Below are 20,079 nucleotides of genomic sequence, written 5' to 3' on the forward strand. Positions count from 1 at the left end.
CAGCTCCCACTGACTTCAGTAGGACTTGTGGGTGACTGGTACTTTTGAGAAAAAAAAAAAAAAGTCAGGCAACTTATTTAGGTGTTTAAATATGGTTTTAGATCCTAACTTCAGGCACCCATTTTTGAAAATGTTGGCCTATATTTTTATACCTCTAATTTGTTCTAAATTGCAAGAGTGGGCTTCAGTTATTTAAACCATCTGTGTATCTGGGTTTTGTAATCTGGGAAAAAGAATAGAATCTGTATATTTAAGTATACATTTTTAAAGAGATTTTCAATGGCACCCAGAGTTTAGGATGAACACTTCAAAAGGTTTTTTTTTTAAATTTGCACCAATAGTCACACAATTATTTTCTTGCTTAATACATTAAATACACATAGAGATGCAATTTCTACCTTCCATGCTTTCTGAGTACAGCTTCTGACCAAGCTAGAAACTACAGCTTTGATGCTGCAATCTGTACCACAAGCAGAAACACCAATACAGAGTCTCAGTAAAATCAGTGGGACCCTGCAGAGATGCAAGGGTCCCCATGAGCAAATCCTACTGCAGCATCAAACTCAGTACATTTACCATTCTGTCTCAAGTGCACACACTTTTTTGATTAAATGACTAAGGCCCAGTTAATCACTTTTATCAAAAGCACATTCTGGAAGATGATTTTGGTAGTCAGTCTAGTTCCAAGTAGAAGGGCAACCACATCACATCACAGTTGCCACTAAGTTATCACCCTGTTTGGTAGTTTCAGTAGCATGAATCTGCTATGGATACTGAACTACCTTCATTCCTACAGATTGTCTCTCTGGGTCAGAGTTCAGGCACACTGATATGGCAGTGGAAGCTTGCATTGTTGCCAATTGTGCTGTTGCTGTTTTCTGCATAAAGAGAGTACTTGACTCCTATGCCTTAAATCTGGCACCTTGCACTGAGAGATGATCAATGATGTACTTATGCGTAACCCTGGGGATCTTGCTCCAACTTCAGAAGTCAATAGACTGACATGTTGCACAAGCACTAAATTCATATATGTTTTATTCTGCCCAATCAAACCATCCTTCATGTGGGCATATTCAAAGAGAGGTGGATTTTTGAGGGGCAGAAGAGTGGGATGGAAAGATGTGTCACATGCAATTTGAATAGAGTAATTTTTAAACTGGAAGAATGTATAACTAATTGTCATTGACTTAAACTGATATTCTCAAAATACTGCATTCTATATATTAATAGTTGTATTAAATATATATAAAATTACTCCACCTCACTAGTTTATGCAATTATTTTCCAACATTCATGATGAAGAAAAGGAAGTTCTCATTATTTACTTACCAAATACACTAATAATAGTATAAGCATCTTCACTATTTTATCTTGTCTTTGTAATCCTTCACTGCCCATATCTTAGAGTTAAACCTCTCTCCCTTATGAAGAACTAAATCAAAAGAAAAAAGGAAAGTCTTTAAAATCCCCAAGTTGGACAACGAATTTACTTTGAATGTACTATTTATGTAAAATTCAGCATTATATTATACTTTGGTGTTCTGAAATAGATATTTGTCAACATTGCTCAAACGTTTCAGATAAATAATTCCTAAAACCCAAATAATGACTACCTAATTTACAAATTGTGGTTTGTTTGTGCATTTGTTTTTAAAACAAGTGGATATATAGACAAAAGGCAATATATCATTTCAAGTTCTATGCAAATGTTTCCATTCACTTCAATAAATACTCAGAACATGCACAGAAAAATACGATCTTGCTGTTCAACTGCGACTGGAGAACATCAAGACCCATTGACAGAACTGTTTTCCAATCCATGAAGTTGACTTGAAGTCTGCTACATACCTGGAAGGTGCCAAGTAAATATAGGAAAATAGACATATAAACCAGTCTATTGATTCGGGGGCCTGTTCCAAAATCTATTGAAGTCAATGGAATTCGTTCAGTGGACTGCATCACATTCTAAGCAAATATTCTATGAAATTCAGAATAAATGATCAATTTGGTCACATCAGATACATTTCAGTACACCACCATCTCAGAAAATGGATTAAAAAAAGGAACAAGGAAAGAAAAGTATTAAAAGCCTTGCTGAATATGTTTTTGGGAGGAGTAGAAAGCCGGGAGAGAGGGGAGAAGTAGGAAAGGGGCACAGCTGGTTCTAGGGTTTGGATTTAAGCTTTCTAGAAGCTGAGAAGAAAACAGGTTCATGATTTGCACATCCACAAACACAAAAGTTTTTAGCAAAAAGACAACCTGGAACTAATTTTTCATTTCTGAATTTGGTAGCGAAATAGAACTATAACCTGAGTTTGCTGTACAAAAATCTATATTGCCGCACACAAAAATGCAGAGTATAAGCCCATTGTATATAATTTGTTATTCTGTAAATACAAATGAGCAAGAATTCAATACTAATTTGCCTTTCTTACTCTAGCACACTGTAACATTATTCCTTATCTGAAATGGAAATTAATAGAAAGCTTTAAAAAAAATCAAAGTTAAACTAAATTATGTTTAAAAAGCAAAATTAATGTGATTCAGTGAGGTTTTGCATTTAGGAGTAGAAATGACTGACAAATGAGAGGAGGGAGGACAAAATACAGATGAAGGGGTTCTGAAAATCAGGAATAGTTGCAAAGTATGTGTTACAATACTAAACTGTCAATTAAAACAACTTTTGTTTTTGGGGAAACAGATTAATCACACAAGTGTAATAAAGCATCGGAAAAAAAATGTATGTACATTAAAAGTTACTTGTATACCAATGTTAGGAGTCTGGGTAACAAGAACTGGAAATTCTCATGGAAGAGAAGAAATTTGATATATTTGGTATTACTGCAACCCGGCAGGATGATTTGCATGACTGGAATATTAAAAATCACTACGTATAACCTGTTCAGGAAGGATATAGTGGGTAAAAGAGGTGTATGTGAGGGGGGACTTTACTTTAAAGACACCATTACCTGTTTTAGAGTTATTGATAACTCAGAATCACAAGATCTTGAATACATGTGTATCAATATGCTAACTAACAAAGCCCAAGAGGCAGTACTGATGGGGGTCTGTTATAGACTACTACATTCAACCAGAAAATAGGATGAGATACTCCTTAAACACCTGTCTGTAGTATGTGGAAACTAACACTGTGTTATGATGGACTTCAATATAGGAGACAGAAGCTGAATGTCTCATGTAGCCAGTAGTAAAATATCATTCAAGTTTCTGAACATTATAGATTTTAATTTAACACAAGACATATTACACCCAACATGAGGTAACTACTGTGAACCTCATTATGACTGACAAAGATGAACTAATCACTGAACTAGAAGTTGGTGGTTGCCTAGGGATCAAGGATCATTCTCTGATTACACTCAATACAGGCAAACAGAGGACTGGCCCAGTATAAATACCTGGTGCTTCAAAAGGGCTAATTTTCCCAAACCAATGAAAATTATGAGCAAAATTCATTGGAAGGAAAAATGTACATAGAAAAAAAATGAATGAAAATTGGAAGTTTTTAAAGAAGTTTATTAAATGGCCAAAAAGCCATGATTCCGCAATCAAGACAATATTGGCTAAAAGTCTAAACTGGTTCCAAAGTAAAGTGAAAGCTGTGTAGGGTTGCCAACCCTCCAGGATTGTTCTGGAGTCTCCAGGAATTAAAGATTAATGTTTCATTAAAGATTATGTTGCATATGAATCCTCCAGGAAAACATCCAAGCAAAATTGGCCACCCTAGATGTGACAGATATGGCAATTTCCTCCAATATCCTTGAAAAACTTTATTGAATTAAATTTAAGTAACTTTGGAGTCCATTGCATTAAATGCAAAAGTTATGTATTATCGTGGGCTGGGATTGTATGCAACCTCATTAGGTGGGCAGATGTGATGATGTGAGCCCTGAGAAGTCTTATGAACTTTAAAGGATTACACTGAATAACGTACCAGACGAGAATTGACTTTTGGGACCATGTCAAGTGGTTTGCCTGGAGAATCTCTAAGGGCAGGTGAAAGCAAATTCCCCACCTTCAGTTATACACAACACAATCTTTTGAAGCTATGTTCTGAGGAGAGGACCATTATCTGCTGATTACTTGTTTCTGGAGTCTCAAGATCAAAGGCCCAAGCTTTATAAAGGAAAGAGTAACCTATTCATGGGTGTGCTATTTCTGAGCTAAAGCTGTTATCAACTGGTAACCACAGGAAAACCCATTGGTGGGGTTTGAAGGACTGACTCCTACAAGAGCCCTTGTTGAAGTTGGCAGGAAATCTCTAGTAAGCTTATTAGCATGCCTGTAGGTTCTTTGATTAAAAGCATTACAGAGAAAACATTAAAAACAGCTTAGGAGTAAGTGTGCTTGCTTATAAAGAGCTGTGTGGTAACTTGTTAATGCAATTACAGCTGTGCATACCCTTTAGAGAGAATGCAAAACACAGATGCTGGCCTGTTTACGTAGTCTGGTTTGCCGGGAATATTACAGTACAAGCAAGGAACTGTGCAGCCTAAAAACACTCCATCAGGAGAGAGAGTGACATGGGTTTCCCCCCAAGAGAGGTGACAGCTGAGGAGCCCCGAGCCAAGAGTAGGTGCCCTCAAGGGAGTAGGGAGGGGAAATAAAGGTGCACTTGCCCTGAACTGTAACAAAGGTATCAATTACAAGAGTAATGTGTAACAAATGCAAAAAGGGGGTGTCGTAACTATAAAGGGAAGGGTAACAGCCCTCCTGTGTACCATACTATAATCCCTCCTGGCCAGAGACACCAAAATCCTTTTACCTGTAAAGGGTTAAGAAGCTCAGGTAACCTGGCTGACACCTGACCCAAAGGACCAATAAGGGAACAAGATACTTTCAAATCTTGGTGGGGGGAAGGCTTTTGTTTGTGCTCTTTGTTTTTGGTGGTTGTTGGCTCTTGGGACTGAGAGGGACCAGACCTCAATCCATGCTCTCCAAATCTTTCTGAACAAGTCTCTCATATTTCAGACTTGTAAGTAAACAGCCAGGCAAGGAGTGTTAGTTTTATCTTTGTTTTCTCAACTTGTAAATGTATCTTTTACTAGGGTGTTTACCTCTGTTTGCTGTAACTTTGAACCTAAAGCTAGAGGGGGTTCCTCTGGGTTCTTTAAGTTTGATTATTTAAAAGTTATTTTCCATCCTGATTTTACAGAGACGATTTTTCCTTTTTCTTTAATTAAAAGCCTTCTTTTTAAGAACCTGATTGATTTTTCCTTGTTTTTAGGTCCAAGGGGGTTGGATCTTGATCCACCAGGAGTTGGTGGGAGAAAGGGGGGGAGGGGATGGTTAATTTCTCCTTGTTTTAAGATCCAAAGGGTTTGGATCTGTATTCACCAGGGAATTGGTGAAGAGTCTCTCAAGACTACCCAGGGAAGGGAATTAGCACATTGGGAGTGGTGGCAGCGGACCAGATCTAAGCTGGTAGTTAAGCTTAGAAGTTTTCATGCAGGCCCCCACATTTGTACCCTAAAGTTCAGAGTGGGGAAGGAGCCTTGACAGGGGGAAATAGATAGCAATCAATATAAATTAGAAATTATGAAGTGTTGAAAATTGATATGGGAAGCTAAAGCCATCAGGGAAAAAACATGGCTGGTAGGACTAAGGACAATAAGGAGTTTTCTTTAAGTATAATAAGAACAAAAGAAATCCTAACAACGATATAGGACAATTACTAGTCGGAGATGGTAAAACTGTTAATAGTGATGCAGAAATAGCAAAAGTGTTCAATAAATATTTCGGTTCCATATTTGGAAAGAAGTAGAATGATATAAGGACACCATATTAGGATGACAAAAGATATGAGGATTACAGTTCATTAGTAACTGAGGAGGATGTTTACATCTATGAGGAATAAACATTTTTAAATCAGCAGGCTTGGATAACTTGAACCCAAGAGTTCTAAAAGAGTTGGCTGAAGAAATCTCTAGCTGACAATGTTATTTTTTAATAAATCTTGAAATACCAGGGAAATTCCAGAAGACTGGAAGAGTGCTAATTTTGTGCCAATATTCAAAATGTGTAAGGATACGACCCAAATAACTGATGTCAATTCCAGGCAAAAAAAATGAAAAGCTGATACAAGAATCAATTTATAAAGCATTAAAGGAGAGGAATATAATTAATGCCAGTCAACTTGGTATTATGGAAAATAGGACTTGTCAAACAAACCTTTTTAAATCTTTGATGAGATCACAGGTATGGTTGATAAACTAACTGTAAGAAATATACTTAGATATTTAACTTAGTACCACACATTTTGATTGAAAAAAAAAACAGGAATTTATAATAAGAATAGAGCAGAGTACATTAAAAAAAATCAGATTTTTTATTTTATTCAAATTATCTTAACTTTTCCTTTTTTAAAGTAAACCTGCTTAAAATGATATCTGAATTTAATACAAAATATGTTAAGGCCTAAACTTGTTATAATCTCTTAAAACATATAATCTCAAATAACAAATAAATACGCTGAATCCATGAGTCTCTATCAAAAACTTTGAGTTAAATGCTGCTTTTCTATATAAAGAAAGAATCAGGTGAAAAACATCTAACTTTTGAGGTCAAGTTTTAGAAATATGGCACACTAGGTCGTGTATTGTGTTAAGGACTTGTTTGGTTTAATAAAAATACATTTTATATGCTGTTGTGTGTGTTTAAATTCCAGTTACCATCCTAATAGAGCTTGACATAAATCATGAGCAAAAAGTTAATTATCTAGGATATAACCAATATATATTTGACCATTTTCTAACATAGTACGATGTCCAATTAATAAGAATCTGAAAATATTAAGCTATATAATTGCTTAAATAAATGTATATAGTTATAGTGTACCCTCCTAGGTAACAAAATAAAGGCAGTACAAATGAGAACGTTTATTTAAATTGAGGCTTTCCACTTGCTGATTTAAATCTCCTTGATTTAAATCAATCCACCCTGGAATAGAGCACATGTTAAATCATTAAGAACTGGCTAACAGATCTCAGAAAGTAGTTGTCAATAGGGAATCATTATTGAATGGTGGTGTTTCTAGTGAGATGCCTCATGAATCAGTACTAAGCCAAACCCTATTAAACATTTTCATCAATGATCAGGAAGTAAATATAAAATTACTATTTATAAAATTTGCAGATGACACAAAGATTGGGATAGTGGTAAATAATGATAACAGGGCAGTTACACGGCGTGATCTCGATCATTTGGTAACCTGGGCCAATTCAAACAAAATTCATTTTAATACAGCCAATTGCAAAGTTACACAATTAGGAACAAGCAATGCAGGCCATATCTACAGAATGGGGGACTGTAGCCAGGAAATCAACAACTCTGAAAAGGATTTAGAGGTCACAACAGATAAGTAACTCAACATGAGCTACCAGTGGAATGCTGTGGCAAAAAGGACAAATGTGATCCTTGGATGTATAAACAGAGAAGTAACAAGTAGGAGTAAAAGAGGTAATTTTACCTCTGTATACGACACTGGTGAGATCGATACTGGAAATCTGCATACAGTTTGAGTGTCCACATTTTAAAAAGGATATTGAAAAATTGGAATGAGTATAGAAAAGAGCCACAACATGCCTTACAGTGAGAGACTTAGAGTGTTAAATCTGTTTTGTTCATAAAAAAGATGATCGAGAGATGACTTGGGTACAAGTACCTTCACAGGGCGAAAATACCTGAATACTAAAGGGCTCTTTAATCTATAAGAGACATAGGAAGAATCAATGGCTGGCATGTGAAGCCAGACAAATTCAAATTAGACACACATTTATAAGTTTCAAATCAAGACTGGATGCCTTTTTGGAAGATATGCTTTAGCCAAATATGTTATTTGACTCAATATAGGGATAACCGGGTGAAATTTAAGTGACCTGTGATACATAGGTCAGACTAGATCAGTGGTCTCCAAACTTTTTTGATCATGCACCCCATCAGTAAAAAATTTTTGAGCACGCACCAAGCAAAAAACAAAACAAAACCCGGACTCCAGAAGTTTAAAAAAAAAAAAAAAAAAACAGCGCTCCTCCTGCCGCGTACCCCCAAGGTTCCTCTTGTGCACCCCCTGGGGTGCATGCACCTCCACTTTGGAGACCACTGGACTAGATGATCTAATGGTCCCTTCTGGCTTTAAACGCCATGAATGTGGATTTTTTATTATATAGGTAATTTTTAAAAAATTAAGGAAACAATAGTATATGAACTTTAAGATGGCTATTGTACTCTTTGAAATAAACAACATGGATAAAGTCCTGGCCCCACTGAAGTCAATGGCAAAATTCTTATTGGCTTCAATATAGGCAGAATTTAACTCTACTCCATTTTCCGGTATCAAAAATTCATATTCTCATGGAAGAAAATAAAATAAATTATTCATTTTCTTTAATGCTATAAAGGCAGGAAAGCATTAAGTCAGGCAATTAAGAATAATTTGAAGTAAACATAAAACTGAAAATTGATAGCTTTTAAATTGCTTTGATTTGTCTGTTCAATTACTATTTGATTAGTAAATTATGTGCACTTATACCATTTAGTCTATTCCACAGTAATACATTTTATTTGATAAGAGGTAAACAAAACATAATATAAATATAATTAGGAATCTATAACACACTAAATAGTGATCTCCATAATCACAACACTATCACAAAGTTCAAATATGGGATTTTTCATTTACATTTAAAAAAAATTAAAAACAGCAATGCTGTTTTGAGAAAATGAGTACTTTTGTCTATTTTATTTCATTGTGAAAACAGATCTGTGAAATGACAAAACAGAAGTTTAAGAATGTAAAATTGTTGTTTTGATAACTATTTTCACACTTCTATATAAAATGACCTATATAAATGATCTTGTTAAAGTGTACTAAAAATTACCCAAAATCTGAAGCTGTGGCATAATCTAAACAGTCTGGATAGTTTTTCAGAGCAAATCACTTAAATTCTTCTTTATTTTTCCATAACTTAAGAACAGCTTGATTTATTAGCTACCAGATGTAGCACTTGCTATAGGTAATAGTTTTACTGCAATAAAACTATATTAACTTTGTGAAATGAAGCCCCATTCATACTATAAATGTTTTCCAATATGCAATAACCTGAAACTTTAATAGTGTTAAAATCAGTTGGCAAACATGTAATTTATTAAAACTAGTGCTGAAACAAAGCCAGTGATATATATACATTTTGACTATTATAATGTTATACTGTAATCACACGTGGATTAAAAACAAAAGATGGCAAAGACTGATCATCAGTACAGAAAATTCTATTCTAAAGACTGACAGTAACCTTTCCTTTCTGATACTTTCTTATATCTTAGCTTTTGGAGTCACACTGTGTTCCTTGTAAAATTATCCTATTACAGCATATTGTTTGTAGATTTTTAGAACCTAAGAAGCATACAGAGGTGCACACTGTATTAAACTGACACATTTTTGTTGGCTTAAGTGTAGAAATGTTTCTCTTATTGCAACTGTGAAATATTTTCTATTGAAAAAAATCTACCAGCTTTATAACTCTGTTGCCAAAACCAACACCTTCAAACATCAGGAGTTCCAATGTGTTACAACTCAGAATCGAGTTCCAAAAACCAAGTGTTTTTGAACTGGCATCTAACTATCAGACTTTCACAACTCATCTACATGTTTTGCTGTACCATATGTTGACTGTTCAGTTTGTAAATAATGTTACCAATCTCCCAGTTTTTCTCAGCTTTAAAAATGATAAATTATCAAAAGGATATCTGGGTTTAAGTTCTAAATAAATATCATAACTTGCAAAGGAAACTTGTGAACATCTGGTTCTTAAACTTAAGGGACACTCAGTCAGGCTTAATAGGTGCAAAAGGTATTCAAATCCTTTCAGCAGAGACGTATGACTGTGGTTTTATATCATGCAATTATTTAAGTTATTGTCCCAATTCCACTAAAACAAAATCCCAGAAGAGATATCAGCTATTATATGTAAGAAGCAGAATGATCAGTGTACAACACAAGACTTCTGTACCAAGAGTAGAGAGTAAAAAAAAAAAATCACTCCTCATCTTGAAATGTAGATAAAAATAATCCGAGTGGTTGAGGTACACTAATAACTGACTCACCTGAAAGCAAGTCTTGAAAGAGACATAACTGTGCCAGCTGCATGTTTCCTGTTTCTGTCTCAAACTTGAAAGTGCTGCTTAAAAAGTAGACATTACAGTGCTTAATAATAGGTTGCCATTGGGCAAATTTGTTCTCTCTTGGTATCAACTTGGCATTACGTTGATGTCAGCTGGACACTAGCCAATTATTCTGTGTATTCAAAGTAACAAGTAGCTAATGGATGTTTCTCCAAGTATTGAGTGAGTGCCCTCAGATATTAGTTCAACAGATTTAGAGATTTTCCCACCTCCCACAGACACCACTACTACTTAGAAATCTACCCAATTGAGTTTTTTTATTTATGAAAATAAGGACATTTGAAATTGATGGCGCATGTTACTGATGTCAAAAAGTAATTTCATGTACAGATGCACAGTGATATATTAACCCAAACTATATTAGGAAATGTGAACAAAGGTCATACATTCCTCTCAATTTGTACAAGAACTCCCATATATATTAAATATTAATGAACACAGTTTTATGGCCATTTGTATATGCACATGCCTCCTCATATGTGGTGAGTGTGAGATCATAAAATAAATTAAAGAGCCGTGCACGATAAATTTATCATGCACATTAGACCAGGGATCAGCAACCTTTGGCATGCGGCCCGCCAGGCCGGTTTGTTTACCTGCCACGTCCGCAGGTTCGGCCAATCGTGGCTCCCACTGGCCGCGGTTCGCCATTCCAGGCCAATGGGGGCTGCGGGAAGCGGCACGGGCCGAGGGATGTGCTGGCCGCCACTTCCCACCACCCCCATTGGAACTGCAGCCAGTGGGAGCCACGATCAGCCAACCTGTGGACAAGCGCATGCCAAAGGTTGCCGATCCTTGCATTAGACTGTCTCGCCTGCCCTCTGTTCAATAATCCCTTGTCTTTCAGAATTTATTTTCACATTCAGCTCTTAATCTTTCACAGAAATATCTCTTCCTTCTCCTCCTAAATGTAAAATTTACAAGGAAAGACATATCAGCCTGAGACTCAGGATTGGCAATATTAAGTTCTGACCCAGTAACAGGTTTTCCATAAGTGTCATGATTTTTAAGCTGCTACTTCATGGCTTGGGATGCCTGGTAAAGGGGATTTTATATCACAGGAATGGGAAGAGTCCCAACTTCCCAGTGGGCTCATCATTCGCAGATTTGCCAAATGTCACACACTCCACTTGACACTCATACATGCAAGCTATTCCTCATCCATTCCCATGGCCCAGAGTGAATGTCATGCATTCTGCTGCTGGGCTCTGGGCAAGAAGTTTGGGCTGCAGTTTATCCTGCCTGCCACCACAGACCACTATAACACCTGCTCAGCAGGCAGCTTCTCTGTCTCCGCTTCTGACTGCTCTCTACTCTCTATGCCAGTTCTCGGCCACAGAGCGTGAAGGAGGCTGCATTAGCAGAATCAGTGCCTTACAGACAGGAAAGGTGAGCAAGGGGAAGGGGGCCAGGATCAAAGGGAGAAGCAGGACCTGTTGTGGGGACAAGGGCTAATGGACAAAAGATAGGGACACAAACTAATAGGAGGGAAGGGACTAATGGAGCTTGCACCACCGTATAACCCCTCCCTCTCTTTGTTTCTTTCCACACAGCAACATTACTTCCCCCCAGACATCCCTGGTTACCTCTAGCTCCCCACAAGCCTTCCCTCACTTATTATGATGTGATACTCCTGGGGGAGTTCTGCATCACTGTGTGTGCGCAGAATTAATGTCCCTGCAGATTTCTTTGCTTCCCCGCAGAAAAATGACTTCTGATGGGGAAGCAAAAGGAAGCCACAAGAGCGGTAGCGGTAAGGTAGTGGCAGCGCAGGCAGGTTGGTTCAGGCACCCGAAGCAGCCAGTAGAAATGTAAAACCCCGCTGGTAGGGGAGGATGGGCAGTTGTGCATGTGAGAAAGAGAGACTCCGTCTGTCTCGTTCGCTATTGCGTCACACTCATCGTGGAGGGGTCGGGCTTCAGTGTGTTTCTGAGCAGGTAGGAATGGGACAAACTCTATCCCCTCAGGCAGAGCAGAATGTATGCTCCTGGGGGAATTCTGTGCCACTGGGCAATTCAGAATTTTACAGAAATTAATGTTGTGCATGCAGAATTTCCTTTCCCTCACAGTAAAAAGCTGCAGTGCTGCTAGGTGCCACTAGACCTGGTAGAGCCCAGCTTGCACATAGAAGACACTGCTTGGGGGAGAGAGAGGGAGCTAGAGGGTTCCTGGCAGCTGCGTTCCCAGCATGCCCTGAGGGAAGGAGAGGGCGGTGAAGGAAACTCCATGCAAGCCTGGTACTGAGCATCACGCTGTTTCTCCCTCTGGATTCCTGAGCTCTGGGAGGGGGCAGGTGTCTGGGCTGGGGGGCCATGGCTGGGCTCTGGGGGGGAAGGGATGCAGGTATCTGAGCCGGGAGGGGCGCTGTGGCTGAGTATGGGGTAAGGGGGTTTGGGTGTATTGGCTGGGTGGGAGCAGTGGCTGGCCTCTGTGGGGGGAGGGGTTGTGGGTGTCTGGCTCCCCGGCTGGGCTTGGGGTGGGGAAAGGGGCAGAGAAGCATAAACTGGGTTGTCATAGGGGTTCTTTAACTCTCTATTCTTGGGGGGAAATTTGTGTGTCTGTATTATTACAAAGATACTTGCTGACAGGTATTTTGAAATAAATTACCAAAATAATTGAAACTGGTGTGGTTATGTAGTGTTATTTTGATAAATAAAATTTGCAGATTTTTAAAATGTGTGCAGAATTTTTATTTTTTTGGTGCAGAATGCTCCCTGGAGTAAAGTGTGCAAGGAATAAGGTCCTGCCTGGCTGAACCTGCCCTCTCTACTCCAGGGAAGCCGGTGTGGGAAATCTGGTGCCTATCAGATATCATTCACCACCACTAAATCAACATGTTAGAATTGCATATATTGCATAAAATGTCACACATGGAACTACACAAAACTTGGCAGCCATGCATTCACTTCTGCCTCTGTAACTGCCTGGGATACCCAACCTTAAAATTGTCACATTACAATATCTAGAAAAGCTAATTTAGGCCATTTTTAGAGGTTTTTCACATAAATTGTGAGGCATTTTCTCCCTCTGAGCACTGTATTCTTGGACTCATAGTTAACAAAGGCACAGGTGAAAAAAATGCCATAATTTTTAAAACTTTCTAAAAGTGTTCCTAAAACAGGATTGATCTGTCATGTCATATTTGCAGAATACATCGTGGTTAGGTGTGGTTAGGTTATCAGCATGAGTTGGGTCAGAACTGTACCGTTCATCCTTGGCTTTGCTACTTGTGAGTATGTGTACCAAATACATGCTGATCAAACTATTATACTACCTCATCATCATCCAGGACTAACACAAATTATTCTTTTACGGAAATCCTTCAGTGAGAGAAGCACAAAATGGTGAAGCGTTGTCTATAACTACATCAAGAGAGAGATTTTACAGGGCCAGACTTTTACTCAGAAAAGCAGTCCCAATTTCACTGAAGTCTATTGGACTACTTATGTGAGTAATTATTACTCACGTGTTTCAGGATCAGGCCTGTAGCATGTAATATTGCTGCATGTTTAACTTATCTTACTCTTCAATTTCTAAAACAAATTACTTTGCTGAGTAAAATCTCATATTAGAACTTCAATTGTAGATACCTATGAATGCGTTTCAGTACAATAAAAATGGATGTCTATATGATGCTCTTGCGTTTCATTTATATTACTATACATTGCTGGCTCTTTTATCAAGATAGAGCAGGACACTTCTGAAGCAATTAACTACTCAATATTTAACCTTATGATTATTGTACCTGTCTAAAAAATTAGAAGAGCTGCTTTTATGTATTACTGGACTTTCAAAAGATCCTACTGTGTTACTTTTAACAAGAAGGGATAGCTCAGTGGTTTGAGCATTGGCCTCCTAAACCCAGGGTTGTGAGCTCAATCCTTGAGGGGGCCATCTGGGGCAACAAAAAACTGTCAGGACCAGTACTTAGTCCTGCTAGTGAAGGCAGGGAACTGGACTCAATGACCTTTCAAGGTCCCTTCCAGCTCTATGAAATAGGTAATAGGTTTGGGATAGGCACAGAACTGGGCTTGTATGATCAGCCTTCGCCTATACTGGGACTGAAACTGGAAAATATAGATTAAAGGGAATCAGTCATACTTAAAAAACTGATGTAAGGTAAGAAGGAGGGGGGGCAGGAAATCAGTTAAAATTAAATCATTATCTCCTTAGTCAGCAATCCAAACCACTAACATTCTTAAAGTAGTACAGTAAATCATTTACTAATAGAGTACAACTCTCTGAAATAAAATGTGATAAATAATCATACAAAAATAAACTTACTCCCACTTCTATAAACCTTGTTTATACAATGAAAAGCTTCCTGTTTATATATGAAGTTGTCTTAAAATGTGATAAAAGTGAAACTTTACTTGGGTAAGATTACCAAGTAATTACCCAGACCTGAATAAATGTGTTGTTTTGCTCATATTTAACACAACTGAACCCTATTGTTAATGCAATAAAACCATCCATGTCAAAGATTTACTGTACAGTAAATGTAGAAATGTTAAACAAGTATCAATTGTCAGGACTGTTCATTCATTTTGACTGAGCTAAAGCTTTATCTCCAAGGGCAGATTAGATAATTTTTATGATGTCTGTCTCTTTAAATAACCAAAGGGTTTTCAAAAGAGCACAATTGTGAATTTTTAACTTCCAACTCCCACCCAGCCTAAAGAGACTGTGCCAGTTTTTGTCCTACTATTGCTTGCCCAAAAATTATTTCAAGTAAATAGTATTGTATTAAAGTTTTACAAACAAAACATCATCATGAAAAGTAAGACATGTCTTTCAGGAATATTTTGCTTTCAGTACCTCTCTCAGGCTGATCAAAACCCTTTTGTCTGCTTTGGAGAAGTAGCTCTTAGCTGTTAAGATCTGCAGGGCTGAGCTCATAGCTACCACACATTATCTATCATGAGATTTTATTTTGCTTGGCATCTTTCACATACATTCTGAAGCGCTTTTGGATACGAGCTAGGAGGGGGCAGAGCTGGATACATTATGGAACAGATCAAATTAAGTGAAATAAACAAAAAGAGCATGTTTCATGAGGAAGGCTGTTTCCATCACTTCCAGTACTGCCTCCCCTTGAAATGCAAGTGCTGCTGTTGGTGCAGGTTCGTGGCAGCAGCATGATGCGGGGAGCAGGGAGGGTGAAGGCATCGGGACACGCCAGGGGCTCTTGGGACCGCTCCTAGCAGCAACTGACCCCGGGCAAGGCCACTCTCGGGGGAGCTGGAGAGTCTCTCAACACTCTCCGCTCGCAGCCCTTGGCCCCCGCTACAACCTACTACTCCCACCCAGCCCCAGTCCCGCCTCAGGCCTCCTGCCCCACCTCCTACCAGCCCCCAGCCCCCCATCACCCACCCAACGCAGCCCCCGCCGCCCCTGCTCCTACCTGCCCCAGCCGCCTCCTCCTCCTGTTCCCAACCGTTCCGCTCCCCGGAGGTGGGGGGTGTCTGCCCGCTAGGGTCGCTCTCACACACCTGCCGCCGCGATGGTCCCGCACGGACTCAGCTCGCCTCCCTCGGCCGCCTCTGCCCAGCGCTCTCGCCGCTCTCTCGTAGCCTAGGCAACAGCCCGCCGCTTCCCCTCCCTCGCCGGCTGCACTCGAGTACGCTCAGGTGACCCAGGGCAGCCAATCGGCCACCCGGGCGCCACGTGACGTCTCAGGAGCAGGCGCTCCGGAGCGGGTACCGGCGCTGCCGAGGTAGGAGGGAGAAGCTGCGAGGGCCAGGCCAGGGCGGCGGCGGTTGGGCCGGCTCCGGCGGGTTTCTCTCGGCTCCCGTCCCGCCCCGCACGCGCGTTCCAGCCACGAACGCTCCACAGCGCCGGGGGGCTCTTGGCGCGGCGCCTCAGGGGGCGAGCCAGGCACCCCGGCAGCGCGCGGGGCGGGGCCGTGCACTGGGCGATGCTGGGGCCCCCTAGTGCCGGGTGACGGGCTTGGGAGCTAGTCAGGCTTGGCCGCTCTCTGCCTGCCAAGTGTCCCGACGGGCTCCGCCTGCCCCAGGAGTCCCGAAAAGCCCGGGCTGCTGGTTAGCAACCCACGGGCTGGCCGTGCGGCCCGTCGGCAGAGGAAAGTGACTGCGCCCGGTGAAGCGGAACAAGACACTCTCCAGGGTAGGCCAGGGACCCTCCGGCGCATCGAGCGAGGCGCGGCTTATCAAACCACTAGGGACTCGAGTAGCAAAGTGATCCGAGGATTCCCTGCTCCTGTGCTTGACCAGTTTTCTGAGTAGGGTTGGAGCCCAGTCCTTAGCTCCCGAGAATCCGGTGATGAGGCTGGATGATTTACTGGCGTATTTTCACCCAACTCTTCAAAAGCAGGATTCCCATGTGCTGCCTCGCATGCTGGTACCTGTTGATTTAGCACCAACTGATTGGGGGCTGCAGCTGCATTGATCAAACTTAGTATAACTCCCCCAGGCGCTGTGTCCCTCCCTCACTAAAAATACTGATTGCTTCAGGAGAGCAGTGGGCCAGGAAAAGATGTTTCCACCTCATAGTTCTTCCTCCACACAGTGCCACGTCCTTTTCCTCCTTCCCATGTTTTTATTTTTTTCTTTTCCTCCTTTTTCTTTTTCTATATCCTGAAATAATAATTTAAAATCCTACAGAATTCAATCAGTTATCACTGCAGTGGAAGAACATCAAAATACACTGCTAAATGGAATCCAGCCCTTGGCATACAATATTCCTTTTACAGGTAAACTGAAAGAGCCTGATTCTCCTTTCACTTACCCTAGTGTAAATCCATAACTATTGAAGTCAATGGCATTTCACCTAATCCAGGGGTGGCCAACCTGTGGCTCTGGAGCAACATGCGGCTCTTCAGAAGTTAATATGTGGCTCCTTGTATAGGCACTGACTCCAGGCTGGAGCTACAGATGCCAACTTTGCAATGTGCCGGGGGGGTGCTCACTGCTCAACCCCCGGCTCTGCCACAGGCCCTGTCCCCACTCCACCCCTTCCTATCACTTCCCTTGAGCCTGCCATGCCCTTGCTCCTCCCCCTCCCCCCAGAGCCTCCTGCACACCATGAAACAGCTGATTAGGAGGTGGGGGGGGGAAGGGGGAAGGTGCTGGTCGGCAGGGCTGCCAGTAGGTGGGTAGTGCTGGGAGACGGGGGACGGGGGGAGAGATGATGGGGGAGCTGCTGACGTATTACTGTGGCTCTTTTGCAATGTACATTGGTAAATTCTGGCTCCTTCTCAGACTCAGGGTGGCCACCCCTGACCTAAGGTGAAACAGGCTGAGATGAGAATCCAGCCCAAAGACTTTCTCTGCCAATATTTGATTTCAAGGTTCTTTGTTTCTAATGAACCAGTTGATGAAATTACTAAAACTTAGCAGAGGGTGAATAACAAATTAATTGGAAATGGACTTGGAAGTTATGAATCCAAAAATTCAATGAGTAATAGGAATTTTAGATAGCTAATTGCCATCTTTCAGTAATAAGGAATTTTTCAAATCCTCCAGAACAGATGGTAATAATGCCTACCTCTTATTTATGGATGCAGTGTAGTTGTAGCCGTGTCGGCCCCAGAATATTAGCGAGACAAGGTGGGTGAAATAATATCTTTTATTGGACTAACTTCTGTTGGTGAGAGAGGCAAGCTTTTGAGTTTCTTTCCCAGACCTGAAGAAGAGCTCTGTGCTTGAAAGCTTGTCTCTCTCACCAACTGAAGTTGGTCCAATAAAATATATTGCCTCACCCACCTTAGCTTTTGTTTAGCAGTTTTCATCCATAGAACTCAAACTTTAGAGCTTTATAATGACATAAAATAGAGTTCTCTTTCACTAATCATGCAACTGACTATGATAAAAAGAGAATGTAACATATTCAATTGGGTCATAAGAGGCAAATGGTTCCAACAAGAATAAGTAGTTTATACATTTTTAAAATGTACTTGAACAATTTTATAATCTATTAATGGGAAAAAGTGCCTAATGAGGAATACTTTGTTTTAGCACCCTTGACAAAGGGAACACTGTAGGACACTGGAATTTTTATAAAGAGTGACATACTATATAGTACAACCATGGTACATCTGTTGTGAGTGACAGCTGTTGTAGAGCACTGAGAATTCTACATCCTTCTGCTATTTACAGACAGCTGTTAAAAGTATGTTATCTATTTTGTGTTGACACCTGTAAATCCAGTAAATATTTGTTTCTCTCTGTGGAGTCACTGAGAATTACTCCTAAGCATCTGAGATTCAGATATTTATTTCAAAGTAATATAATTTTAGATATCATTGATTTTTCCTATGAACATAAAATGGATGAGTCAATTCCATGTAAATTGTGAATTTTGAAAATTGGAAACATTATTTTAAATGAGGTGATGTTTGAACTCTATTTAAAAAAAAATGCTAGTTCCTTTTTAGGACTTGGCAAAAATTGTAAAAGCAGATTTGTGTTGTAGGGAAGGCACAAGAGAAACAGTTGGGAAGTAATTTAGGTTGACCCTTTTGATAGGGCAAAGTTGCATGACATATCTGTTGTGAAAGCAGGAATTGTACAGCAATAGGAAATTGGTATCTGTATATCTCAAAGATTAAGATAGATCTACCCTTGTTATGACAGCTGTTGGAAACCGATGTCAGCATAGCCTTACAGTGTCTTTTGATATTCTTAACTATTACAAATCTCAAAATGTTTATGATATCTAAAACAATCTGTGGAAATGGATCAGTAATGTTAACCAAGAACTGCTGAAGCCTGTCTAATAAGTAATATTTACATGAGTCCTCTTCTAGCCAGATTTGCTTAAAAAAAGCAATGTGAACTCTTTTTGTTTGTGCAGATTAAAGCTGAGGATTAATCCATGTTTATACTGTGCTTTGTAAATGTAAAGCCCTAAAAATGCCAAGTATTATTATTATTCAATCTTTAAAAGCCAGATCCATGAAAGGCTAAATTATTATAGCATTGCTTTTTAAACTAACAAAATGCCTAAGTTTTTTTCCTTGTACTTTGATATCTTCCACTGCGCTCTCACTTTTTAGTGCTCATTTTGCCGTATGCAAGCATTACATTTCAAGCCATTTAAACTGGAAAAGGATCTGTGTTTAACAATTGGGCAAGATTACTTAAAATCCCTGGCATCTCTTGGCAATGTTAGGGCCGGAATACTGGAATGGTTACTTATGTTGAGTAAGTATTATTCACATTAGCAGTCCTGTTGACTTCAGTAAGTTACTCACTTATGAAAGTGTTTGCAGGATCAGGCCCTTATGATGATATTTTACTTATGTTTGGCTCATAATACACTGAAATAACTATTTTGATTTCTGATGTGAACAAAACCAGTGAAATACAGTAGTTTTTTTCTACATTTTTCTTACTACTTGGCAGCAAATAGCAGATTTAGAAACAGTTTTTTCCAAAAGTAATAGGTAGTACAAGTCAATAAAATAACAAGAAGCTGAGAAAGTGATGATCAAGAAAAGATGTCTGCTCAGCAGAATAAAACAGGGAACACATCTTTAAGCACACTAATAATAATCCATTGAGACAATAATTGTTTTTTCTAAATAACATACTGCATTTTTATCGTAGCTATGCCTTTTAAAAATGCCTTTTCTTGACCACATATTATTCATACAGTGCTAATTGCCTTTCTTATAATGTAATGGTCTCTCTAAAAAGGAATGTGAATCTAATTGGTGCTGTGGGAAGTTAATTAGTTGAAATCAGGCCTGGTTGATCCAGGACTGACTTATTAGAATCTCTGGGTATTTGAAAAAAATAAAATGTGCTTTATATACATAGTCTAGAATAACTGGTTGTTTTTTAATTTGGAATAAAATGAAGTTTGCAAACTGATACAGATTAATGAATCCTGCCTGCATATTTTTAAAATGTG

General features: G+C 39.6%; 2 protein-coding genes across 17 annotated transcripts in view; one reads left to right on the forward strand and one right to left on the reverse strand.

Annotated features, from left to right (window-relative positions):
• TNFRSF19 (TNF receptor superfamily member 19) overlaps positions 1-20,079 on the reverse strand; it is a 119,447-nt gene that overhangs the window by 97,319 nt on the left and 2,049 nt on the right. For 3 of the 14 annotated variants that reach the window (XM_042845748.2, XM_065594970.1, XM_024111568.3), the window contains exons 1-2: positions 15,696-15,860; positions 1,330-1,432 (exon numbers count right to left, since the gene is read on the reverse strand). The exons of 1 other annotated variant lie outside the window; for it this stretch is intronic. In XM_042845748.2, the coding sequence (XP_042701682.1) occupies positions 1,330-1,398 (69 nt within the window). In that variant the 5' untranslated portion in view covers positions 1,399-1,432; positions 15,696-15,860. Of the gene's footprint in view, positions 1-1,329; positions 1,433-15,607; positions 15,861-16,950; positions 17,165-20,079 lie in introns of those variants that run through there. 10 more of the 14 variants (XM_042845747.2, XM_042845749.2, XM_024111567.3 and 7 more) reach the window with 6 other exon arrangements.
• The window catches only part of SACS (sacsin molecular chaperone), a 250,637-nt gene continuing 246,417 nt past the window's right edge, over positions 15,860-20,079 (forward strand). For 2 of the 3 annotated variants that reach the window (XM_065594784.1, XM_065594795.1), the window contains exon 1: positions 16,563-16,915. The gene's annotated coding sequence lies outside the window, so the exon portion shown is untranslated. Of the gene's footprint in view, positions 15,920-16,562; positions 16,916-20,079 lie in introns of those variants that run through there. The other variant, XM_065594803.1, reaches the window with a different exon arrangement.

Source organism: Chrysemys picta, chromosome 1 (assembly GCF_011386835.1).
Source record: "Chrysemys picta bellii isolate R12L10 chromosome 1, ASM1138683v2, whole genome shotgun sequence".
Lineage (NCBI taxonomy): Eukaryota > Metazoa > Chordata > Testudines > Emydidae > Chrysemys > Chrysemys picta.